A 27,668-nucleotide genomic window follows, 5' to 3' on the forward strand; every position below is an offset into this window, starting at 1 on the left:
AGGCTCTTCTGGCTCTCAAAGTTTCCATTAAGACATTGTCTGCTATTCTGAAAATTTTCCTTAATGTGTGACTTGTTTTTTTTTTTTCTCTTGAAGTCTTCAGCATGCTTTCTTTGTTCTATATATTTAGTGTTTTAACTATGTGGGTTGTGTGGTGTTTATTTTCTGACCTTGTCTAGTGGGGTTTTGTGAATGGCTTGTATGTACTTAGTAATGTCTTTAGTAGTTTGGGGAAGTTTTGGTCTCCTGAGGTTTTCTTTTCCCCATCTATGCCTATAATTAGAAGATTTGATCTTTGGGTAGTGTCACACATTTCCTCCATGTTCCATTTCTGTACTTTAATTTTTTCATATTCTTTGATTATTTGATTTAAATCCTCTGCTTTAGAGTTGTTTCAGCACAAGGTTTCTCAAGAGACTGCAGTCAGCTGACAGCTGGAGCTCCTGTCTATGTGAAAGCTACAGCTAAAGGCCAGCTCCATCTCCATCCTCGTTTACAGGGGCTCCCTAAGTCCTTTGGCACTTAGCCAACAATACCGCCTAGGCCTCTGTAAAGCAGTTTATAATGTGGACATTTTCTGCCTCTGATCAAGACAGACTCCAAGATGGAAGCCACATCTATAAGCTCATACCCAAAGTGACACGTCATCACTTCCATTGTTTCCACTGAAACAGAAAACATGGTCCACCCCATAATGAAAGGAAGGAAGCGACACAAGGAGCTGAAGTCAGAGTCTTAACTCAAGAGCTTAGAGCTACTGACTCTAACCATTCTGCCTAGCGTGAAAGTTACTTTTAACACTTACTTAAGACAATATTTTAATGGCATTTTTATTATTAGATTTCAAATTTTAGTTTTATCTGAAAGTAATCATGATTTATGCTAATTACTTATACCAGTAATTATTAAAATTTATCTCTGGCTTTTTGGAGATTATATGAATGTTCTAACATAGTCCTTTTTCTTTAGGCAATGTCATACCATCTAGAGAGAAAAGGTAGTCAATTATTTTACATCAGAATATGCCTTGATTTTGTGTGGGACACCAAATAGCATTGGGTTTAACACTACTCTTTTTGTAAAAGAATAGTTGATATATTCTATAATCAATAATAAAAATATGTAATAAATATGCATAGATACATTTTCTTAGCCAAGAGTCAAAACAACACAAAGATAAATGGAACTGATTAATTTAAGACTAAGTTTGTTCTTGGTAGGAGTGCTCCTTTGTAACCTCTAGCCAGAGATGTAAAAACTGCCCCAGGTTATGAATAATAAAATTATATGATGAAATTTAAAATTGGTATTAATAAAACATTGTTAGCTTAAAGTATAGAAAACTTGCTGTTTTTAAATCTTTTGACAGAAATTTAAGGTTAAAATAATGTATTCTTCTAAGCTGAATGCAAGAATGAAATTAGTGGCTATTAATATCTCATAGTAGTATCTCTATTTTGAATGTTAATTGGTCAGTCATTGAAAGAAATTAGTTTCTCAGCATATTAATTTTGTATGGTGTGATTTGGTGAGAAAGAATTTTTATAGATGGTATTAGACTTTATATTTTATATATCAGGAAAGTTTTTAAGGACATGTTTTTATTGAATTAGCTTTAGTAATATAAAATTCTCATATACTCATTTTATGGTTACTGCTTTGTCATCTGTTCGCATATTCCAGTCCTGCAATATCACTGCAGTCAGTTTAAAACATCCTCATTACCTTGTGTACAAATTGTGCACACATCCATTCCTCTGCAGCATCAGTGCCATTAGTTATAACATCCTCATTCTCATCGTCTTATATACAAACTGTGCACATATTCATTCCTCCACAGCATCACTGCCTTCAGTTATAACATTCTCATCACCTTGTATACAAACTGTGCACACATCCATTCCTCTGCAGCATCCCTTCCTTTAGTTATAGCATCCTCATGGCAGCTGGAGAGATGGCTCAGAGGTTAAGAGTACTGGCTGCTGTTCGAAAGGTCCTGAGTTCAATTCCCAGCAACCACATAATGACTCACAACCATCTGTAATGAATCTGGTGCTCTCTTCTGGTGCTCATACATGTGGGCAGAACACTGTATAAAAAGTAAATAAATCTTGAAGGTGGTGGTGCATACCTTTAAAAAAAAAGAAAAAGTCTTTACTATATAAAGTAAGGATTTATAGTGTGTATTACATACTCATACCATGGTGAATATGAATACAGAAATACTTGTAAATCAATAAGTTACCCCCCCTATACACATAATATTATGTGCTTAAAACCTTTAATTAAATTTTAAAATGTTCTGGGATAACTGCTAAGAAATTTTGAAAAATTCTTACAATATTTAAAGTTATCATTTAAATATCTTTTTTCTTGCTGAAGCATGAAGGTTGTTTTGCATTGCCATAGACATGGAAGGTTATCTCTGAGGTGACAGTCTTTCCACAAATCACTGTATATGTCTTTCAGACTTTGAGAGTGACTAGTGGCCTTATTATTCACACGAACATTCTTCCAGTAGTGATATTATATTAAAGACTTCCTAGATTCATTGGCCTGCTTTCCAAAATGCTAATAGGTACTGTGTGCTAAAGTGTACAGTCAGCTCTTTCACGATGAGGGTGGTACTTGTGAAATACTGCACAGATCCCCAAGCAGCGCTGTTGTGTTGGCACGAACTAGTCTTTATGTTTGCTTTCCTGGATTACTCCGAAACCCATCCATCAACATGCTTAGCGTGGCATGTGAGAATTGATCTAATGTTTGATGTCTGTTACTTTCCTGTGAACAACTTGTGCTTGTACACTTAGCTCTAGTCAGTGTCTACTTGGTTCATTTTCTCCGTTGCTCTGTCAATGCTCCTTCCTTGTGATGCTCGCCATAATCCAGGAGTAACAGTGAACAGTTTATTGTTTCAAAATATTTACATGAATATTTGTGCTAAATGCTGTCTTTGTAATCTACTAATTTGCATTTGTTTTGAAGGATAAGAAAAAAAACTGTTATAAACCTGATGTTTATGAATGTGGCTAGTTCCTAGGAAACATGATTGGAAAGATTTGACTATCTCCTGTCCTCACTGCAGTTGGCTTTCATCTCTCCCCACTGCGGCTGAGTGTCCCCTGTCCTCCTGACTGTAGTTGTCTGGGGTCTCAGGGCACTCATTTGCATGGTTGTGGAGCAAGCTTACTCTGGCAGAAGAGTAACAAAGGTGATGAATGCAATGGGTTAATGAAAACCTTGAAGAAAATTGAGATAACTTTTGCATCTGGTAACTGGTGCTAAAGATTTCCAGTTCTCTGGAATTGATGTCTTTGGATTTGTTGAGCCATCTAGGTAGCTGTTTCCAGTTGTTCCCTGATTAATGTGAAATGCAAACATGAGGAAAATCAGCATGCTTTTCAGAAAGTGACATATGCAGCCCTTGAACATCAGAATGGAAGCTCCTCAAAAATATCTGGCAGTGTTTGAATCCTTCCTCCTTTTGTTTGCACATATGGATGCTAAGGAACTTTTCTAGTTACCTTGGAAAAATCAAAATGCAAACTGCAAGAATCTGAAGTATATCTAATCTACTGTTGAATACATGTCTGACAATACTGCCCAGTACAGTGCAAACAAATATCACTCTAATAAGTAGTGCAAACATTAAAAAGAAGTTCTAATTCCAGACTTGTTAAAATTTTCTGGCTGTTGGTGCTGCTCTATGTGCTGTTGGGAAACAGCAATGAAAAAGGTACTGTGCTTGGTTTGAACCAGAAACATCATGATTAATTTGCCAACCAAAGACTTAGATGAACAAAGTTAGACAATGAAGGCAATTACTAAGTTGATAAAAAGCAATAAAAAATCAGGCTTACTTAGCATCTAACTTAATGTGTGTGGTGTTTTAAATATTTTCCCATCTATCCACACAAAATATCCTTTGGAGATGAATATCCTAAATTTTAAAAAATTTACACTTTAAGAAAATGATTAATAAGTCATTCTTTGAAGTTAGGGTAAAGCTAGAGATTGCAGTTCAGCCTCATAACATGCACATGTACGCATGCACACACACGTATCTACACACACACACACACACACACACACACAAACACACGTTTTCATTCTTCACTAGGAGGGATCTTGGTCACATTTTAACTGTGGCATATATCATAATTAATTGTATTCACTGAAAACCTAGTCTAACCTCTTAAAAAATTGACTTCCCCCAAGTGATGGACTGTATTCTAAAATGTAGGCCAAGTGAATTCCTTTGTTGTTTTGATCAGAGTGTTTTAAGACTATACAGAAACATGCAATTAGAAACCAGGCATGTGAACTTAAGACCAAGGAAAGGCTAGTTAAGCCATGCCACCCAGAATGATGCCCCTCCTGAGGACAACTGGACAGAAAACAACTGTCTGCACAGTTGATAGGTACTGAATAAAACACACAAGAAGATGAGAACTCCTATGTCTACACTCAAATCTGCCATTACTGGAGAGCAACTGTTTATCTGAAAGAATGTCTGAGTCACTGGAGGAGAAGCTTGTAGCTTTTCAGGGATTAGGGGAGACCTCATGTTAGTCAGCTAAAGCAGGTACCCTGATACACTTCTGCATCCCCTCAGCCACAGTCCTAGAGGAAGCGAAGGGGAATAGAAGTAAACCAGCAGGGGTATGTAACACCAAGGCAGGAGGAGAAGCCCTTCCAAATGGGATGACTTCAAATTATCGTCATGCCCCCTATCGTCAGGTTCATAGTGTAACAACTAGCAGAGGCAAAAGGCTAGTGGGCCTGATCTGATTGCTTCAACAGCCATCTTATTCCTGATCGGAAAAGAGCATGATCATCACACAGAAATAAAATTTATAAAAACAAGTGACATTATAATTTTAATATTCCAAGAGAGAAACTTTGATAATATACAGTGCTTATGAGAGATACACGTGTCACATGTTTAGTAATGCATCATTAATATGTCTGGTACATAGGTGTACATATTTCCAGAACCTCCACTAAAAGAAAATATACACACTGGGCTGTTACACAGAGAAACACTGTCTCAGAAAAAAAAGTAAGCACACACACATACACACACACACACATACACACATATACACACAGACACACACAGACACATACATACACACACAAACAGATATACACACACGCGCACATACACACAGACACTGGACTGTCATTTTAGCTGTTAGTTACAGTAGATGTATAACACACAGATGTGCTATGAAAATAATAGCTTTTTGTTTATTTATGTTCTGGATGAACTAATTCTTCCACTCCTGTCAGCATTGGGATGGGAGAAGGGGAAGAACAGTGTAGTATATTTTGGTCAAAGAGTAATAAAAATAATCATTTAAACTAAGGCAACATTTTTAATAATTCTCTAACTCCCATCTCCCAAATTCTCTGAAATGTTTAAGGCTTATGTCTGTCTTCTTGTGACCCTGAGGGTTACAACGAAGTGAGAGTAGCAGATGTCTGCTACTTTGTGGCTATCAATACTGTCCCTCATGTCAGACCTTTACTGGGTGCAGCCACTTTGCTTAATCTAGGTCTAGTGGTTTTCCTTAGTGGCTAAGCCCCACCTCGTCTCTTTCTGTCCTTGCTAGTCTCACCTCTTGGGCCTGTCTGGCTGCCCTGCATACTCTGTTTTACCATATTTGCTCTCATGGCTCAACTCCCCGACTCCCAGCTAAGTACACGTGGCATTGTCCTCTCCCAAATTAATATGAGAGCCAAGGTCAGCTGAAGAGCCCTGGCTGGGCATTCCCTACCTAGCCACAATGTTCAACCCTGTGACTGTGCTCTAGTTGTGTCTGTCTATGCCTACTTCCAGTCTTTGGCGTCCCTCTTGATGTAGCAAACATTTCTCTCTGTATATATGACTCAGCCTTGATTTAAAAGTCAAAGCACAGGTCACAGCACTGACCGATCTGCTGACTCTCTTCTGAGAAATGCCCTGGAGTTGTAGAACCAGGCTTGTCATTTTCCTTCTTCCAGGCCTCCTCCTTTCTCATCATCTTCAATCCTCAATATAAAATACTACCCCCAAGACACACAGTTTGATATGGTGCAAAGAGAAAGACTGGTTGATAGGTAAAGAAAACCAGAAGGAAGCACAGTTCAGCCCACTGTCCTCTAAGTGGCATTAGAAAGCCAGTCGTTTTTGGAAAAAGAAAGAAGTAGCTCGTTGAGTTAAAGATGTTTGAGATTAGCCTCCAGCAAGGTAACTGGACACTGGCAAAAATGTACAGAATATATTCAGATAATGTGTCTTCTCAATAGTTGATCATCTATTATGTTCTCTTGCAAACTTGGAAACATTTGTAGAGGTTTACAGTTCCTTTTAGAAGAAAAGATCATGAAAATCTCTTTTGAGATCACACCAGAGGCAAACACTTCAGGAGAATGACCTTTAAGAAATGTTTTTGTAATTGTGTATGGTGTTGTGCAGCTTGTATCACTTCCTTTACTCCTTCAGAGAATAGATTTTTGTCCAATTAATTTTCTTTTTTCTAAATTGTCTAAGGACCCTGTTCAGCCCTTCTTGTATCCAGGACTTCAGATGCCACATACAAGCAGGCTGGCAACTGCAGTCTGCCCACCAGTCCTGTTGTTTTGGTTCCTGCTTCCCTGTCTCCTTGGTCGTTGGCTTTGCAAGGCTCTATGACTTCCTGTCCTGCTCTGGGAGTGCCCCTGACATGCTGGACTATTGCCAAAACCATGCTGGCTCCTCACCCAGCCTCTGAGATTCACACTTCTCCTGCTCTCTCTCTTGTGCCATCCGTTTTTTTCTAAAGATGACACTATGTCAAGATACCTGGGTCCAGAGGACCAAGAGGGCTTCAGTGCAAGGAAGGAAGGCTCCAAGGCTCGGGCCTGGGTTCTGTCAGAACCCATCTTCTCCCACAAACCTCTTGTTGAGCCTGGGACTCTAGTTCACATAATTCTTCAGATTCATGTTGATCCGGCCTTTGTGGCTTTTGGTATTCCTTCCTGCCAGCAGCTGTCAACAAGAGCCAGCCTGTGCAGTGCTGTGGAAACTAAAGAATGGAACTTTCCATTCCTTTCCTCCAAAGACCTTACCATTTATCTATTTCCTTTGTTTGTTTGTGTACCTCTGCTGACTGGCACATCATTTCCTCTGTGTCCTGCAACACATATCATTAACACATACAATGAATGCCAAGCACGCCCATAAAATATATGTTTTAGTCCCTCAGTTACCTTATTTGATATCACTTCTTCAGGGAAATCTTGCAAATTTACCAAATTAACTACCTAATTTTCCCTCTCATATCCATAATTATGTTAAATCTTTGTATTGAACATTCCCATAATTCACTGAAAATTTAATACTCTGAATTGATCCCTCCATAACAATTCTTGAGCTTATTTTCTTAAAAACTGACCTTGCGACCAATAAGCATCCTAACTCCTGCAATGATTGAACTCAAGAAAAATCATTGCTTACTAAATCACCTTGTAGGTTTGAAGAATCCTATGAAATCTTCCCTACATGTGTTATAGACTAAGAGAAAAACATGAAGAAAAAAAATAAGACTGAGAAGAGACCACAATATCACATTTGAAATCGAATAAATCTTATAAAATAGAATGTAGTATATGTATGTGAGATAGATATTTAAATCTGGGCAGTAATAGATGGATGTCTAGGACAGCCATGGCAGTCTGAACAGGTCCCTTCTACCCACCAAGATGAGACTGCAGCCTTGACAAATTCACTGTCTACTCCCATTCCAGACTTATAGGAGTTTGGGTAAGGTATTCTTTAATGATCCTAAGCTTCTTTTGTAGCAGTTCAACATCTCTCCATATGGAAGAGATGGTTTTTATCCAATATATCATCTCACAGATTTGGCTATTGAGACTACGATGGTGTGGGTGAGAAGGGGATAAAGGCAGAGTATTAGCATCGCCCAGCAGGAGTGTCAAGTTTCATAGACTAGCTCCATGTCCATGGTGAAGTTGCTATCTTGTATCACCTTAAAAATGGCACTGACTTGTTATGAATCTGAGTCATATAACTTCTGTGAAGTCTACTGTTGCTAGGTTACTTTTTACCATTACCTTAGAATTTTTACTGTTATCATTGGATCAAAGTTCCCAGTTCAAGAGACTACTACTACTTTAGGCTTTATAAATTGAATTTAAAAGAAATTAAGAGTTAGGACTAGAAACACAACAGATTAAGTTAAAATCATAGTCATTAAATTATTATAGAAGTAAAAATAAGTGAATTCTGATGCTAAAACTGATCCTTTAATTTTTGTCATTCAACTTGTTTAAAATTGCTGATAAATATTGGTCATGTAATCTATACCAAGCAAGCTGATAAGTTGATTAAACTGTCATCTGCCTGGATTTTCACAGCAGATCTGTAAAATAAAAACAATTGCTTGGTCTACAATCCAAATAAAAACATTTTGACAGTGTAAGGCATGCTGGCACACAAGAATAATCTCAGCACTCAGGAGGCAGAGGAAGAAGGATCAGGACGAAAAGGCCAGCCTAGACCAGACAATGAGAACCCTTTTGAAACACTTGATTTTGTTTAAGCCCAGGGATTCCTCTCAGTAGTAGTTTCCATGTGGTTGTTATTATGGGAGATGTACATATTCATGAAGTTGCTTGATGCAGAATGAGTATTTATTTGCCTTGGCAAACTCAACCATAAGTGCAGACAGTGAAGCATTTCCTACTTAGGAAAAGCAGATAAAATTCAGAGTTAAAACGGATTTCTGTATTGTGTTACATATTTTCATAGTAAAACCCAGTCATTTACTTTTTAAAATGTGGTTTAAAGCTGATACATAGCTTATCATAATTTAAGACATTATTATTTAAGATAATTTAAAGACAATTTATAAACTATTTCTTTTTGTTGAACAGTATTTTAAATTGAAGGAAAAGAATGGTAGATTTTTTTTTTACCTTTGACACAGAAAAGATATTTAAATCATAAGAAATGACTGTTTTGTAGATTTATTCAGTAAGTAGATGTCAGGCCGCCTCTAAGAGGGATGTCATGTTACTTCCGTTCTTTCGCTCATTCCAAGTGAAATGAACTTCACAGTTTATCTGTTGTGGATCTGGACAGAGGGAAAGGTGCTATCCCAGTAAGCTCTCACATATCATTGGCTGTCAGGGAAGCCTTGTTACACTGTCCATCCTCATTTAACTATCCCACAAGATCTCTTAATGAAGTTAAGCCCCAAGTTCACTCCAATAATTCTGTGGCAAGAGTTGGTGCAATGTAACAATTCATCACTTGTCAGGAAGGCACTTTTAGTTTATACATTTAATAAGGGCATCCTCTAGCTTGCTTAATTAGAAGTGAACAGTTTGCATATTTACTAAATGTGGAGTGTCATTGCCACCACGGCCTATTGCCTGCATGAATTATTTCTCTATCTGCAATAAACAGCTGGGTAATTATTACTGCCATAATCAGATAAATCCCACTGTAAGGCTTTTCTTACATGGCAATTCTTTGAACTCATCCAAAGCTGAGCAAAATTTATGAACTCAAGCAGCTAGGCCACTTTTCATACAATGGTGTCCCTGTTCCCTATTTCAAGGACACAAGTAGAGCACCATAGTTATTGTGTAAATAAGGAGAATAATGTGATGATCAAAGATAGCATTTCAATAAACCTCATCTTTAAAATACAATATTCTGATCTCAGAAACCTACCCAGAGAGATTTGGCTTTATCTAATTAGATACAGGTTATAAACTCCTATGGTAAGAGCTAGCCTAAAGACTGAAGGAAATAACATCTTATTTACCAAAAACCCCAGTCAGTCTCTAATGTTAACTGTTTGTGCTACTTTTCTCTGTAGTCTCACTTTTGTATATAAAGATGCAGCAATTTAGATGATAGCATATCACATGGTCTAGCTTAAAGTGCAGAGTGTCTTCTTCGCTTTAAAAGGCATCCGTTTTTTTATTGTCTCAGAGCAGGTGCTTCATGCATTTATATACAAACTTCATCAGCCTTACCAGAGGTAGGCCTGTGCTGTCGTGGATGTGCACTGAGAAAGAGGGCTGCTGCTGACGGCTGCAGCGCGGGCTTCCACCTCACCTGATGGCTGTAGCATTGGCATTGACCTCACCTGATGGCTGTAGCCTTGTCTTCCACCCCATCCGACAGCTGTAGCACAGCAGCCTTGCTAACTGCTGTTTCCTCTAGTTTCTGTTGGAACCGAATTCTCACTCTAATCTTTTCTGTTTTCCTCTTCTAATAAGTTTTTCTTCCATTTTCAAAGTATGATTTGTTGTTTGGAATTGTTTTGTTTTGTTTTGTTTTGTTTGTTTGTTGAGTCTTGCTGAGTGGCAGGACTGGCCAGCCCTGAACTACCTATGGAGACCACCAGCCTGGAACTCACAGAGGTACGCCTGCCTCGGCCTCTGACTGAAGGGTGAAAGGCCAGGCCTCTAATTGTAGGGTGAAAGGCGTGCACTCGCACAGTTGGCTCCTGTGAGTGCATGATCTGTCTGATATTTAGTGTGGGTATCCTGTCTCTAACCACTGTCCTGTAGTTTGGGGGTCCTGTCTCTGACCACTGTCCTGTAGTTTTGGTGTCCTGTCTCTGACCACTGTCCTGTCTCTAACCCCTGTCCTTTAGTTTGGGTGTCCTGTCTCTGACCACTGTCCTTTAGTATGGGTGTCCTGTCTCTGACCACTGTCCTGTAGTATGGGTATCCTGTCTCTGACCCCTGTCCTGTAGTGTGGGTGTCCTGTCTCTGACCCCTGTCCTTTAGTGTGGGTATGCTGTCTCTGACCACTGTCCTGTAGTGTGGATGTCCTGTCTCTGACCACTGTCCTGTCTCTGACCCCTGTCCTGTAGTGTGGGTATCCTGTCTCTGACCCCTGTCCTGTAGTGTGGGTGACCTGTCTCTGACCACTCTTCTTTCACTCCTGCTGTGAACAATCTGCCTGTGTCTCTGAATTCTGCTGTTTGATATGGTGAATTAATCAAAATGTCCTACCCAGAATTCCTGATTAGTTTACCCTTCTGCTCGGAGGACTGCTAGCATCACTATTTGGTCTTCTGTAGATACTTCAAAACAGCTTTCTCATGCATAAAGCAATTGTTTTCCTAAATCTTTTTCTCTTCATATAATTAGACAATTCTATTCTTACTCAAGTCAGAAACAAGACATGTTTTCTACATGTGATCTTAACCTGAAAGACCCTAATTTCTAGGGTTCAGGAAGGATCCCCCAGACTCAGTAAGCCACGCCAGTGGATACAAACAGCAAGAGAATTCTTTATTGTTGAAGGCACCAACAGGCGACTCAGTACTCCAGTGAGACTGAGCCCCCCCTTGTATTTTTCCAGCCAGTATTTATAGGATCTCAGGGTTACATAACAGGGAATCATAGCAACAGCAATGCCATTGGTCAACTCAAATAAAATTAACATATGGGGTGGATCAACATCAGGACAAAAACAAGTCTACAAAAACAAGTCTAAATTAAACTAGTTTCAGCCAGTTCCTGCCCCCTTGGGTTTCGATACACAAAGGACTGGGTGTTTTTCTCAAGACTGCTTCTGCTGCCCACAGATATCCTGTTTTCATCCTCTAGGCAGGTGCAGCCGGTCTTAAGACTGCTTCTGCCTCCCACAGATATCCTGTTTTGCCCTGGCCTAGTTAATCAAAACATCTTAAAATGGAGACTAGGGTTGGGGTCTTTAAAACCAAGGGAATTGATTAGGATTCATCTTAAAGACTACTTCATTCTCTATTTGACTAAACCTCAGAAATGTTTTTCCTAGATCTCTGTTGTCACTCTCATCAGCATTTCCTCCTGCTTTCTTACTCATCTTTCTAAACAAAGATGCAATCATCATTACCTATCGTGCTACCATAGTAAGAGAACAAGTGGTAGATCATCGAGCAGATGACCCTTGGATGTAAGAGAATGAGGGGTAGATCCTCGAGCAGATGACCCATAGATGTAGGAGAACAAATAGTAGATCCTCGAGCAGATGCCCCATGGATGTAGGAGAACGAGGGGTAGATCAGACAGCATATTCGCGTCTTGTCTTTCGTGTCCAGTATTATGAATTCTGCAAACCCAGAACAAATACTTGGACTGTATTCTTCTCTTTAAAGGATTTGTTTTTATTTGTGAGTCTGTGTGTCTCCCTGTGAGTGTATGTTGTGCATGGGGGTGCCCGAGGAGGACAGAAGAGGGTATTTGATTCACTGGGGCTAGAATTACAGGTGTTTGCCATCTGTGTGACATGGGTGCTGGAAACCAAACTTGGGTCCTGTGGAAGAGCAGCAAGTGCTGTAAATCACTGTGCCTTCTCTCCAGTTCTGACCATAGTCCTAAATAATTGTAACACTTAAAACGTAAGTTTTCAGGAAAATGTAAGAGACCATCAGTTATAACATTAACAAAGATTTTTACATCTAGGAAATACAGAATTTTGCGATAAAGTGAGAATTATAAAGTGATTGCCTACTCTAAAAACATTGCATTGATAGAATGGCATTTATATTTTGCCCATCACTGATGTCAATGCAACTTGGTCATGTTATCTAACATTTTCTACCTCCATTTTTCCTTCTGTTGGGGATACCACTTACACAAGCAAAAAAGTCATTAGAGTTTATCTTTCTTTGGATTACCATTTTATCTTTTCTTAACCAATACTAGATAAAATTAACTTCTTTGTAACATCATAAGGAAATAATTTTTTTGGATCAGGAAGAAAGCACCTAATCTTTAGTTTCTCAAAGCTCATGGGTATTCACTGAATTACATGTAGTGGCTGCTTTAAACCTGATGCCTTGTCCTTTGATTAGCTCAGAGCTGTCCCTGGTTGGTATCTGGTGGATTACATCAATGGCAGAAGCAATTATTCTTATATTAAAACATGTTTAACCCATTTTAAAGGAGAGACAATGTGCAGTGTTAAACACAACAATAAGGTCCTATGAAATGAGAGTGTCAGTCACCTCAACTCTGAACTCAAGGGATTCTTCAAGTTGATCCTTCTCCATGGTTGAATTACTACAAAGGTGCACAGAAAATAGTGTGATGGGCTTGATCTACCTCATGCAAGAGCTCCTTGGTGCTGTGTCAAAGGCTTCATCTGTAGAATCACTTCATTTCACGAAGAGCACAGAAATCTTTAATGATACGTGCCCTTGCTGACCTCCATGCGATTGGTGAGGACAAATAAATGTCTATGAAATGCTTGCAGTCCTGAGATTAATGGACTGTGTGAATATACAAATTGTCCTACTGTTCTGTTTAGCCTGTGTTGCTCCCAATTATTTGACATCATATATATTATATAGACTTTTACTTCCTTTTATGGAAAGGGATCCATAATAATAAAAATAAAGTAATTTCACACTGAAGTATTATAATTTGAGTATTTTAGAAGTAATGCTTCACAGAAATTCTTTCAAATCAGTTGATTCAAAAGAACCAGTAGAAAGAAACAGTTTTTTTTGTGAATGATCTTTGAGTGAGTCTTAATGCTTTGTGAATTCATGCAAAAGGGGTAAATGAAAAGAGCAATGGGAAACTCTCTTAAGATCAGAGCGGCGTCATGGTGTTCTAATTTTATAATACTGACCATTATGATAGTTGAATCTTCCTTTTTAGTCCTAAAATATCTGGTTGTAGTCACAAATTTGCGGCTGTCATGCAGTCATCCATGTCCAGGAAACATTAGTCTATTATAATATTAGTTCTGCCTTTGCTGCTGATGGTTAAAATCTATGAGGGGGAGGGAGACAAAGAAATGAGAGAGAGAGAGAGAGAAATATCCCTCATGAATGACCCAACTGTATCTCAAAGCATTCCTTTCTAGTCCTCCATTCTGTGGTTGGCAGAAGCTTTCTCAACTCTCATTCTGGCTGCAAGGCCACCACCCTCATCCTGCCTCGTCTGACCCTCCCAGCAGAAGTGAGATTCCTGAGCCACAGTCCTGTGCCAATGTCTTTTCTGTGGCGTGTTCTGTCAGTCTAGGGAGGGTTAGCTGTTCTATTTGCAAGCTACTTCAAGACAGGGACTAGACTTTGCTTGTCACTTACTTTACTGTCTCAAGTGTGTGTATGACAAGCATAGCAAGCCAGTTATTTCTCTTCCTGATAGGAACTTTTTTCCTTCTATTGAAAATAGATTTTTTTCCTCAAGTAATATATCCTGATTATGGCTTCCCTACCCTCCATACCTCTCAATTGCTCCCCCTCTCCACTCCCCGTCTGTCTCTCATTAGAAAAGAATGGGCTTCTAAGAGGTAGTATGTAAAAACAGGTTTTTCTGTCCCTCCCAGTCCCACAGCTGCTTTTAAATAATCTCTAAGAGGTCTAATATTAATTGCAAAATATTTGATCTATAGCTCAGATTACTACTAACTAGCACTTACATTTAAATTAACCCATTTCTATTCATGTATGTATTGCCTGGTGCTCTGATATCTTACTTTTTAGGCAGCTCTGTCTTTCTCCCTGAATCTCCATTTGGCATTACCACCTGGCTTTATTCTGCCTTTCTGTAGGCCAAAGCAGCTTCTTTATTAACCAATGAGCACAACACATATTCACAGCATACAGAAGGATTATCCACAGCAGTAATAAAATATAACAAAATATAATTAAAACATAAACTATCAAGGAGTGTAGGATAAGACAAACCAGCAGAAGGAAAAGAACTCAAGAGAAGGCATGAGAATCAGAAACACACTCGTTTTTACACTCCAGGGTCCCATAAAAACCCCAAACTGGACCCATGATATACATAGAGGACCCGGGGATGACCCAGGCAGGCTCTGTTCACGTTGCTTCATCTTTGTGAGTTCATATGAGGTTTGCATATGTTGATTTAGAGGCCCTTGTCTTCTTGATATTAACCCTTAAAGTAGCTTAGATGTTTTTGAGAAAAACACGTTATACTGAAACACAGGCTTTTTAGAAACTGCTAAATATTGTGTGCGTGTGTGTGTGTACATACACGGACCGTGGACATTCTTATGGGGACTAGAGAACTTTGAGTATCATTCTTCATGTGATATTAACCTTATTGTTTGAGACAGGACCTCTCATCGACCTCGAGTGTAGGGGTCGTCCTTCCACGCCACCCACATCCCACGAGTTCCATATTGTCCTAGGGGTTAAAGCATAAGACGCACACACACAGATACAGAGTTCCAGTCATCCTTAAGAAGAGAATGCCCCTTTATTCAACTAAATCCAGGGTTAAAAAACCTTTGGCCCCAGTAAAGGAAAACTCCTCCCACCCAGAGGGGGCTGGGGAAACTGGCCTCTGTGGGAGTTTTTCCCCAGGCAGGTGGTCGAGGGTTTAAGGCAATGTCAGACAGGTTAGATGGGCCTTGGCGCCTGAGCTTCTTTGAGGCAGGTTGAGAAATTACCATTTTAAAGTAAAATAGATCCCTCAGGCTAATATACCAGGCTGTAGCAGAACCAAGGACAGAACTAGCAGGAAGCTTAGCTGGTTAGCGTAAACATTATTTGCATCCAGTATTTTGGCCTCAAGGATCAGGAAGGACAGGTTCCCACACTCGAGCTCACCAAGTGGACTAGAGTAGTTGGCAAGTAATGGGCTGGTCTCACAAGCTTGCCGTCACTCCTGGCTTTTCTTTGAAAATCTGGGTTCATTTGAATCTGTTGTGGTCGTCTGTAATGGTCTCCATCTGTTGGAAAGAGATGTTCCCTTAATGGGGAATGAAGACTGCACTTATCTGTGAACATAAGAACAAATATTTAGAATGGAATTGAGAATTATGCTGACATGGTAGAGAGGAAATCTTACAAGGCTTCAACCCTAGAAGAAATTATAGGCCACTAAGGACTGCTGAGAACTGGAGAAAGTCTTCCCTAGGAAAGTGATGTAAGCATTGCAGCTCAGATGGAAAGGGATTCTGGCAGTTGAGAGCCCAGGAATACCACAGAGTCACTGTAAGCCTAGCAGCTTGTAACTCTGCTCTGGCAGGGGAGGGTTTCCCCAGCAGTTGTTAGAGCTCTGCTCTGCTCCAGAGAAGTGTTACCACTTTGCATAGCCTCCCTGGATTCTAACAGCTCTGCTTCCCCAGGGGAAAGCCTCCCCAGTCTGCTCTGCTCCATGCTGCTCTGCCTCAGAAAGTCTATATGCTGGGCTCACTCTGGTGAAAAGGTCCCACTGCACAACAAACCTCACTCAACAGATTTATTGGGATGGAAGAATCCAGGAGGGCGGCTGCCTAGGGTGAGAAAAAAAGACAAATTGAACAGAGTACAGAGTTTATGTAGGGGTTCCTTGGCAGGGGGAGCTTCCAGGGTGGCTTGGGATTGGTGGATTTTTGCGGTCTGATACTGAGGCAAGATCAGGAATTGGTGGGATTCTGCAGTCTTACTCAGGGGCAAACCCAGGAATTGGTGGGTTTTCAAACCCTGGTCCTAGGGTCATACCAGGGTCAGGGTGTTTCTCCTTGCCCTCAGTCTTGGGTCTAATCAGGGACAGGGTGTTCTTTCTTGGCCCCTTTCACCCTGCAGTGGCCCTCAAGTTGTTATCCAGGACAAAAATGATCAACCCTCTAGGCTGTATATGTAACATTAAGTGGATTGATCAGGTTTTATTTATATATGAGAGGAGAGAGAGAGAGAGAGAGGAGAGAGAGAGAGAGAGAGAGAGAGAGAGAGAGAGAGAGAGAGATGGAGAGAGAGAACAATTAAAGAGATGCCAAGAATTTGAGAGAAAACAAGGGGGGCAGTAATCTGAGGGATTGGAGGGAGGAAAGGAAAAGAGGAAAATGATATAATTATATTTTAACCTAAAATGTAAACTTAGTCAATAAATATGATTGAAAATTAAATACCTTTATGTCATAAAACATCCACAGCAAACATGATTGGCATTTACTTGTTTTATTTTAAAATGTCAGGCTTGCTGTCAAAACTGAGTTAAAGACTATAAAGCAGTTTAAGTCAATTTCCTTAAAAATTAAAGATGGTGCAGATGGTGGCATTTTGTGCTTATTTGAGAACTCTATGTAGTATTGTTACTGGTTTTCTCTGCTGGTTTTGGCAATTATGATTTTTTAAAGAATCTCATATCACCCTTTATTTCTCTGCTAAGTTATCATTTTCAAGACTCTTTTGTGACATCCACATCCTGTCACGTGGCACCTCATAATGCTTCGCTCACGTGGAGATGTGCTTGATAGGGTCACTACGGGAACACGGGAACATCACTAAGTTCCTTTGTGACATCATCCTAGTGAACTGAACTGAGCCTTCCCATTTATGTCCCAAACCCCAGTCTGAATTCCTGCAGGCCCTCCTGGGAGTTCTGATAAACCAGTGTGGATGGAACCCAGAATGCATATTTCTAGTAGCTTCCCATCTACCACACAGGGAAAGAGAAACCTCCTTCCACTGTAGAGTACAGCAGAGCCCTCTCCATGCAGGAACTCTTTTCCAAATCAAACTCAAAAGGGTGGTATATTGTTTGGTAAAGAGTGGTTTCAAGGTATGCTACAGTAGTGAGTGGGAGGGTCTAGGGCATGACTGTGGGAGGAGTCTACAGCATGCGTGTCTGTGGAAGGGGTCTATAGCGTGTCTGTGGAAGGGGTCTACAGCGTGTCTGTGGGAGGGGTCTACAGTGAGACTGTAGGATACCCAGCTACAGAAATTAGAGCAGGTGCTTTGAGATGGGTGGGACACCTTCATGAATGAACTCTAATTCTGAGTTTTGATGTTTGACTTACTTATGTCCTTTGTAAAAGAATGCTATAGAGTAGATTATTAAATATACAAATGTTTTGTTTTTTCCCCTCACAATTCTGTAGACTAGAACGTCTAACATCAAGATGCCAGCAGATCCAGTACCTGGTGTGAACACTCTTGTTGGCAGATAATCGTTATCTCTTTCAATTCCCAATTGCTAGGGAACAGCTTCATACTCTACTTCCCATAATGTTATAAATACCATGCAGTGAGGGACACCCTCAAGAGTTTGCTATTTAAAACCTCTCGGATTCCACATGGAAAGAAGCATTTAGCAATACTTCGTTTTTATCTGCCTTTTACTTTCTTGGATTATCATACCTAACTCTTGTCCTTCCCTCAAATTCTCCACACACTTCCTAATTAGACAGACTAAGCTTTGAATCCACAGTAGCATCCTAGCACTTAGTAGGACTATTTTAAGTGCTTTTATGCCCACATGCAACTGGAGTGGACTGTACAGTGTATTAGACCTGTAAAAGAAGAAGGAAGCCTTGTGGTGGTGCAAACAGCTAAACATTCTTGAAAGAATGGGGAGACATTTGAGGGCCAGTGAGACAGCTCAGTGAATAAAGAAGGAACTTCTCACCAAGCTTGACAACTGAGTCAGGTCCTTGGGACCCAGAAGTTCTTTAATATGGATTGTTTGTGGAAACAATTTTGAGCAGGATGTCGTTTCTCAAAAAATAGTTTATGGGAAATATTTTTCTCGTTTGACATAGACATTAGGGAAAATCAAGAAATGATTTACCAAGTCACTGTAGGAAGAGAAAGAGCGTGTCGTGGGAACACATAAGTTCCTGCCTGAAAGGAAGGAATGTATGCCCATTGTAGCTCAGCACTGAGCAGGACAGTGCCTTCTCCTGTCTGTTTCTCCCCTAGAGTTTCTGCCATCATTCACATACAGAAACCTAAATACGTGCACAATAAATCCTTTAACAGTTTATACTTACCACAATGCTCCTGCTTTCCAGAAGTGTTTTACAAAATAAATTTATGTCTTCATTTGAATAGGCAGGGACAGCATAGATGAAGTGTTTGTTTTTATGGAGTTTGTATATGTATAAACATATGATTGTAATGCTGTTAAGTTCTTGAAGGAAAAATAAATGTATACTGTAGTAATGAGAGGGGCAGTAGGAAGAGAATTCAAATGTAAAAGATGCTGCAAAAGGGTATGCACGTATTGTAAGCGAAGGTCTTGGGTTGTGCTAGAATGGAACCAGCTAAGACCAAGGCATGATGGTGCCTGAAGGGAGCATTGTTGAGTAGGACGGACAAAAGCCAGGGTCTAGCCTCAAAGACCTTGTAACATTTTACTCTTTGTGAGTTCTGGCTGCCTAATCGCTTCAAAGCATTTTTTTTATCCTTTGAAAATTGGAAACATGCACCCTGCCCATTTCACTTAATCGGTAAATAACAAGTGGAAAGTGTACCGAAGGAAGAGAAACTCATGGCTGTAAATAAAAATCACGCTCCGTGTTTCTATGTAGACATCTCCTTCTAATGCTAAGAACTGATGATAATAGAGTAGTTAATTTAAAATTGTCCCATCTTATCTTTATCCTCTTCCATGCTTTAAAAAAATAGTGCAGGCACTATGATGTTTAGTAGTTTTCTCAGAAAGAGAAAGCCTATCAATATCTAATACTAGATTAAGCAAAATATATAATGCGAATTTAATGTCATGATTAAAGGCATACATTTTGAAGTCAGACCTGGAGCCCAACTCCACTTTCTAGTTGTGGGTGTTTGGTGGAGATCGTCTCCTAATCTGTAAAGCCAGGCTGATAGTCTGTCCAGTGGGGCTTTTCTTCACTAAGAGGACATGAGTCATGAGGGAGATAATTTATATATCCTAGGAGAAAACAAGACTAAAGTGCTGGTGCTTTGGGATGCTCAGGATCAGTGCAGCAAGGGTGAGGAAAGGGCAGTGCGCATGCCTCCAGTGGAAAGTGACTTCGTGTGCATATCTCCAGTGAAAAGAGACTTCCAGAGGCTGATCTAGTGAGTGAGCAAGGAATAGAAGCTGAAAAGAGGAAGAGTGGACAGGTTTTAATGCACTTTATTGATGCCAGCCAGTCTTAGGATTTGGATGGCCAGTAAAGTGCTCCACAGTAGGGCAAAGGCTACGCTCCGAGCCTGTGTTTCCTTCCTTAGTCAACAAATGCCACCTGCAAGGAGAAGGTAGCAGAGCTACTTTCCCCCAGTGAGGTTAGCTGTAACCAGTCAGCAGCCAGCACTCCTGGCAGCTGCAGGCTAGGGTGCTTTGGTCTAAGATTGGGGATTATGATGGTGATATGTAAGCACCAGCTCTGGCCACGCCCTCCACACATAGTGATGCAACAGAGCCCAGCAGACATCTTTGTAGCCACGGAGATTTTTTCCAAGCTCACAAGGTGAACCCTCTCCTCAAGGTGAAGCAGCCCCAGCGTGTGGTATGAGGACTGAGGAAAGAGAGCTTTAGTCACCTGTTCATGTCCTCCTCTTCCTCATGGGTGACAGTTTCACATCTCATGCCTCTTAGGCAGCCAGATACCGTGTTTTCACTGTGGCATTTCACCCACACAGTACGTACCCATCAGAAGGAAAGACATCGAAGGATTTAGACACAGTATGGCAAATCTGTAGTAAATAAAGGGAGTAGTAACCTTGCACCTCATGCATAGGGAGGGCTGAAGAAAACTAATGCTTGCATAGTAATACTCTGCGTAGATTCAGCGTATCTGATCCTCACCATAGCCAACAAGAAGGATGGCAGTATTAGTGTGTTTACACTTTCTAGATGAAGGTTTTGAAGTTCAGAGGTTGAACAGCACAGTGCAGTTTGTGCGACCAGGGTCGTTGCAGAGTAGGTTCCTAACTACTCCACTATATTGCCTCCCAGTGGCTACTTTTATTTTCATTATCCCTGCCATTCTAGAATGTGCAAATATTTATCACTATAAAATCCTTTGCTAAAATGTACTAAAAAATAAATCTCCATATTTGTAGTAGTTTTAATCTTTATGTACTATCACAAAATATTTTATAGACAAAGTGGTACAGAAAATTCAAGTATTTTTTATAGTAGAGAACAGGAACATAAGATAAAAGATGTGCGTGGCTGACTCGGTAGAAAGTATTGTCTCCATCTCGGGTGTGGACGGAGGTGCTGCAGTCTTGTCTGCACTCAGAAACCCCGCCAGACCAGCTTCTCATCCATTGCTGACGGTAGATGAGTTGTCGTCTGTGCTTGTTTCTCCACGACATAAACTGGGATAACCGGCACCTCCGCTTGTTATTCTACATTATCTCAGAGGCTTATCGGGGGAATCACTGAGAAATTGCTTATTTTGCATGCAAATATTTTTATAAACCAACAAAAGTAAAGACTAAAATGTATAATGCACTTACTTTTTTTGTGTAACTTGATTGTATATTTCCTGGTAAAAATTCTCATTTGCTCATATGTAACTGTCTTGAAACGTGTACGTTAAGGACAAAGAAAGGTCACCAATTCCTCTAACTCCTGGTTCTTTGTCAAAAAGTGGACACAGTTAATGAGGTTTGTTTGGTACAGAACAAACTCGCAGACACAGACAGAGATGCTTTCAATGGAAACAGATTTGTTTAGCTTTACTGGGTTACTTAGCGATTAATAATCGCCTCAAGATGCAGTCAGAGGGGTCATTGTACCAGCTTGCCAGCACAATCTAAATGTGCAGCTAGTCCAGGTTAGTGGGTACAGAAACCCCAAATACCATACCATACATATTTGCTGCCTTCTTTTTCATATTAATAAGCAATTTTCAAGGGAAGGGTGACAAAATGGGGGCTGTGCCACTCCAAGTAATTCATTTATTTTGCAATTTAATCTTATGTTGAAAAAAATTGCTCTGCTGCAGTAGCCTAGCATGGTGATGTTTAAATGTCGGGGTGTTTCGTAAGTAACCTTGTGTGGAGTGTTAGCAGCCTGTAACAGGCACTGCAGCAGATACTCCGCCACAGTCAGGTAGCAAGGAGAAGCCTGTATTTTTATTTTTTTGGATTATCTCCTTTTAGTTTTCCCTGACATATATGAAGCAAAAGCTGTGATGCTTTCTTGGAGATTTTACATATGAAAGTAGACACCAAATTATGTATTTATTTTTAAAATAAAACAGCAGTATTAAAATGCTGCTCTGACATGAGTGATAAATTTGTCCAAAGGAAACAAAAGATGTAGTCCTTCTTCTTTATTTGATAATATCATGTCCTATTTGGAAGCTATTTATCACACAGTATAATTTGAAGCTTATTTTTCATTTAATTTTTTCATTTAAAAATTTCATTATTTTAGTGGAATTTTTCATGCCTTAGAAAGATTTTAACTTAACGTAACCCTTTATTTAAATTATTTATGTAATTGAATATAATGCCACTTTAGATGCAGGATAATATGTGTAATAATATTGGTATTAATTGAACTGTGAACTGAAGTAAACATAGAATCAATTAAGCATATAAAAAGTCTGCACTTTAAAAAACAGTGATTAGTATGCAAAATAAGTAGACATTTGTAAACACAAACTAAAATTTAAGGCACATGTTTCTTGGGATATTTAGCGACTCTTCAACAAAAGAAACTGGGGATGTAGAAAGCCACTCACTTTGCATTGGATTTTGACATTTCTTTTGCTATTGTATTAATTATAACATGTACCCTCTTGGTGTTGAAAACTCCATCAGGAAAAAGTCACTTGACGCTGTCTAACAAGGGCAACGATTTCCACAGAATTCACAGGCAAGATAAATTGCACCCTTGATTTTGATGGATGTGGGTGATCATTGCCCCTCAAAAATCTTGATTTTCATCAGTGAAAGAATTAGGGACTCAACAGATGTCATCAGAGTAACTGCTGACAATTTTGATGCAGGGAGGCTTTGGAGGAATTTGCAGAGATGAAAGAGCGAGAAGAGAGGAAGGCTCGCCTGGAGCGGGAAGAGAAGCAAAGAGATCAGCAAGCCCGCAAGATGCATTACCTGCTCAGCACAAAGCAGGTTAGTCTACCTGTGCCTGGCAGCTCCCATGAGCCACCTGGACCCCTCGCTGACAGAGATAAAGTAGCAGGCTGAATAGGACATGACTTGTTGAAAAGATACCACAAAGACACTACTTCGAGTTCAATTTCTTGTCTCTGTGTAGGTGCGCGCAGGCGCTGGGATGGGTCTGTGACAGAGCTTCCTAGAGGCAGCCGCTGAGCCGCTGGTGGAAAGGTCCCGGTCAGCAGAGTGGTCCGCCAGCTGATAACACAACACGGAGGGCAGAACCTCGCCTTCAACACTAGTCCAAGTGGCTCGTTGGCTCGTTGTTGTGTTGTGAATTGATCAAGAGCTAGCAAGTTATTAAGCTGAGCTGGCTTTCAGTTTTTCTCTTTTAGTTGAGCAAATGCTGAGATTATGACTGTTCTTTCTCCTTTTCTAAGTTTTGATGGAAGCTGTCAGGTAAAAAGCTTTAACAGCAAATTGCCTCAGCATTTACAACTTCATATGGAGAGATAACTGTGAAATTTAGAACACTTAGAAATTTATTCTTAAGATTTTTGCTACAATTGCTGAGAAAGTCCATTGCATTTGGAATATTCTTCCCAGAGAGATATGGCTTTAAATGCATGAATTGGCTGGTGAGATGGCTCAGTAAGTAAAAGTACTTCCCACCAGCCTGATGACCTGGGTTCAAGCCCCAGGACCTAATAGTGGAAGAACAGAGCTGGCTCCTTTCTTTTATTTATTTTAGTTATCCATTTAGTCTATATTATAATTAACTAGAGATATTTAGAGTGGTGTCTCCGTATGGGTGTCCTCCACCTTCGCTTTACATAATGTTGTTGACGTTAGGACATTGCAGGCGAAGATGTGTTATCCAATCTTCTCCCTTGGAGAAGAATACTATAAAATGTCAGAGATTTTGTTGGTTTGGCAATTTGATATACGTAGTTACCAAAATCTTGATATTTAACTATGGTTAACTAAAAAGAGATAAATGAATAACCTCTGTACCTGTGGACACCCCCCCAGACAAACATCTTATTGTCCAGTCTGTTCATCTGTCCATGAGATCGGGAGTGCGGGCAGTTGATGCCGGGAAATGCATGCCTTTCCTGTCCTCCCATCAGATCTGTTCCGCTTTGTTTTAAACAGTTTGTCAAAATAATATAAGAGAGGTGGAATTCAAAGGCTACAAAGATTTACTACACTGACCATGACTTCACCTCAGCCTGTTACTCTGAATCCCACGTCTCTGAATTCCTGCCCTCCATGGGTACCATGCTGGGCTTTGAGGGCATGGAAGTGCATCCTAAGAGACACTTGGCGTGGGCACACAGCCTCCTTCCAATCTCCTGGCATGAAACTTTTTAATAGGAGAAAGTTGCTGTCCATAAGCAGTCTCACTCCAATTAACAGCCATTTTCATTTATGATTTTGCTGTTCTGTTCTATTTATCAAGGAATTTAAAATACTTTCCCTAAATAAAAAATGAAACCCACATACTTCTATGGGAGTATTGTTACTCATTTCCTTGGTGATTTGGCTAGTGGATGGCAATTGAACTCTGAATTTAAAACTATTCTTAATTGTTTAGGTTACTATGGACTGCTTACTGTAGGAAATCTCAGTTTCAAAAGATCTGTGTTTTAATTGTCAATAACAAGTGTACATACTTTTTGTGAGAAGTATATCCATGTACAAACAGTTTTGTTGAACTGTGTAAAAAGAAACCCTGTAACATTTTTAAAGGAGAACATAGTTTATTGGAGGTTCCAAAAATCTAATAATAATAATATTAATATTCATTGTACATACTAATTATAGCATTAAATTCCTATAGTTAGTAGGAATTTAATAATAATAAATAATACTCAAATAATATTGAACCTACTATAATGAATAATGCTTTAAAAACACTGAAGAATTTTTAAGGGCAAAATTGTGTTTGTTAATTCAGATATGGATAATATTATTTAGTGAATTAGCTATAGACTGATTATGCTGATATATTGATATTTGATGACATAATTTAAAATTTAAACTTATTTTAAGCCTATTTTAGCATGAATCTGATGTACATTTTTAAATAGTCTTAGAAGCTATTCATAATTTTTATTGTTATCTCATCTTTATTCAAGCAAATATGTTTGTGCTGACAGGAGTTACATGAGTAAATAACTAATATTGCAATGAGCGAATTAATAGACCCCCTCAGGGCTTTATTAATTAAAAAGTTCAAGTTATAGTAAAGCACCTTTTTTATATGTTTATTTCAATCAGAAAGCTGAACATGGCAACACTTATTTGCATAAATAATCAATCACCATTTACTAGTAGTAATAAGGTTAATTTGTTGCTACAGACATAACAGGATTAGTCAATTATATTTCCTGGAAAATACTATTCGTTATGCACTCGCCACCTGTAAAGCAGGATTGTGTTTAACGTCCTTACTAAATGAACACATCAAAAAGTCTTTGTCCCTGTAAAATTTTTTTGAAAGGAAAGCTAATTTTAGTTGATTTGAGTAAAGTAAAATGCAAGCAATGCCTCCCATTTGTAAATTTAATTTATCTTTCTGCAAAGATTGATTATTTAATAAAGTTATTCATTTTGATTCAGTAACCAGTCAAACCAAATCTAGCACATACAGGGCACATTTCCTTTGAAGAAAATCTCATTTACAGATTTGTTTTATTCCAGAGAAGCTGATTTTTCTTCCATTGCCCTTGTTCTTTGTAATAAATTATGCTGTCTGCTCCATCTACTGGTAGATGTATGCAAAGGCCTGTTGTTGTGTTCCTTAAAGGAAAACATTGCTTCCTGAGGGTCAGCAGTCACGGGGGTGCATGTAAAACTCAAGATCCAAATTTCAAAAGCTGGTGCTTTGAAATGAACATCACTACATAGAATTAGCCATAGCAGTGATTAATTTATAAATGGAAGTTGTTAATATGATCATAGGATAGGATAAACACAATAAGGATGAAAATCAGTGTAACAGCACATTTTATTTTCTGGCATTTGATAGTTAACACACATTCGAATGGAAGTGTATCATAGAAATAGTTTTCATATTATCTGCATGGTACTTTTTGATGCTTTTCCTTATACTGGCAATTTTCATATGAGTACAAAAGTAATTCTTTTCAGTCTTGTGATTTTTCAAAAAGACCCTTTGCGTTGATCAATATTGACAAACTATAATTTGATATACTTGAATATTTGAAAAGATAAAATGTGTGCAGTCACATTTTTCTCAAGCCATCCAAATTAGATTTATATAAAAAGGGACTATATCTTAATTAAAACTTAGACTACCATAATAAACTGGTAGTGTGTAAAATGGGAAGCATGTTCCAAGATAAAGCTTATGAGGTGAAGTTTTTAATTAGAAACATTTAATTTTTATGAATTGTTTATTACCTCCCACGCTGTCTTCTGAGGACAGCGAGCGGGAAAGCTCTCAGCCTGAGTACATTAAGGATTTAGTTTCTGGTTTGCACTTTTATTTTGCAATGGAACCATGGAAAGATGGCAGTCTCCCTGAATGCATGTGCCATTGTCTGCATGTGTGGTGGCGTGTGTGTATCTGGGGAAGATGGCTCATGAATTTGGGAAAGTCATATGTGGATAGGCTTCTCGGTAGACAGGGACTTTAGGATGAGCACCCAGCTGTCACAGGGAAGCTCAGGAGCAATGATGGTGAAGGCCGCCATTAGTGGCTGCAGCACACTTTTGTGCCTGTTGGTCCTTTCCCAGAGGCCACTTCGTTCACATCAGGAAGAGTTTGGCTCCTCTGGCTCCTTAGTTGTACCTTTTCTTTTTGCTGTATTTTCATGTTGTGCCTTTTTTTCTTTCTGCATTTTCTAGTACCTTTGATTTCATTGGTCTGTCCAAGACAGTGATTGCATGCCCATCCCCTGAATTCTAAGCAATGAAAGTATTCTTTAAAATTATTTTAGTTAAGTCTTTTGCTCTTTATCCCAATATAAAGACATTCCTGTGGGGGGGGAGAGGGTCTCGCAGACCCCGCTCCTAGCTGAGGAGCTATGGACAGAAGATGGCTGCTGAAGAGAGACAGTCAGCTTTAAGGGTGTGGCCCCCAGTTGATCAACCATGGTCCTCTTGGTAGCCCACAACAATGAGTATATGGCAGCACAGACTGAACCTGACGGGTTATTAAAAATAGTTTAAAAAGAGAATACGAGGACACAAAAATGGGAAAGGTGTTGAGGTGAATGGGAGGATTTGTGGAGGAGTTGGGAATGAATATGATCAAGATACATTGTATGTGTGTATAAAATTTCCAAAGAATTAATAAAGATATACTTAAAGCAATCCTTCCTTTTCAGCGTAACCATTGACAACCCTCCGCTATCTGCCTCCGCCCTGCCTACTCAGTCTTTCCTTCCTTTGCTCATCAGTGTGGCCATCCCGTCACAACCTGACATTCTATTCAAGAAAAGCTCACCAAAAGGATCTCTTTACACATGGATGAAGCTGGTTACTTCTTACTGCTAGCTATATTCTGGCCATTGAGTCCTGCTCTCCCCGCAAAGAGGGCAACTTCTAGCAGCTTCCCACCCACACTGACCCTTCCCACTCCTCTACTGTGAAAGATGTTTTCCTCCCTCCTATTAAACTACTTTATCAATGAAATACATTAACTGGTCAACTGTCCTTATTAGTGTAGACTGGCAAAAATTGATAGATTGTTAATAGTTCATTAGAGGAAGGGGGAGAAAGACCTGCCCAGAAGTCTGAGAACACGCTCAGAGTATGAAGATGTGGAAGACATAGGGTTGGTGGGAAGGGAATTCAGTATGTTAAAGAACTTAAGGAATCCATGGGATGCATCTATCTGGGCAA

General features: G+C 39.5%; 1 protein-coding gene across 4 annotated transcripts in view; it reads left to right on the top strand.

The window, feature by feature from the left end:
• Nucleotides 1–27,668, top strand: part of Spata17 (spermatogenesis associated 17) — a 166,409-nt gene that overhangs the window by 60,679 nt on the left and 78,062 nt on the right. For all 4 annotated transcript variants that reach the window (XM_087906042.1, XM_087906043.1, XM_087906045.1 and 1 more), the window contains one exon: nt 22,685–22,808. In XM_087906042.1, the coding sequence (XP_087762168.1) occupies nt 22,685–22,808 (124 nt within the window). The remainder of the gene's footprint in view (nt 1–22,684; nt 22,809–27,668) is intronic.

This window comes from Myodes glareolus, chromosome 5 (assembly GCF_982192425.1).
Source record: "Myodes glareolus chromosome 5, mMyoGla1.1, whole genome shotgun sequence".
NCBI classification, from domain to species: Eukaryota; Metazoa; Chordata; class Mammalia; order Rodentia; family Cricetidae; genus Myodes; species Myodes glareolus.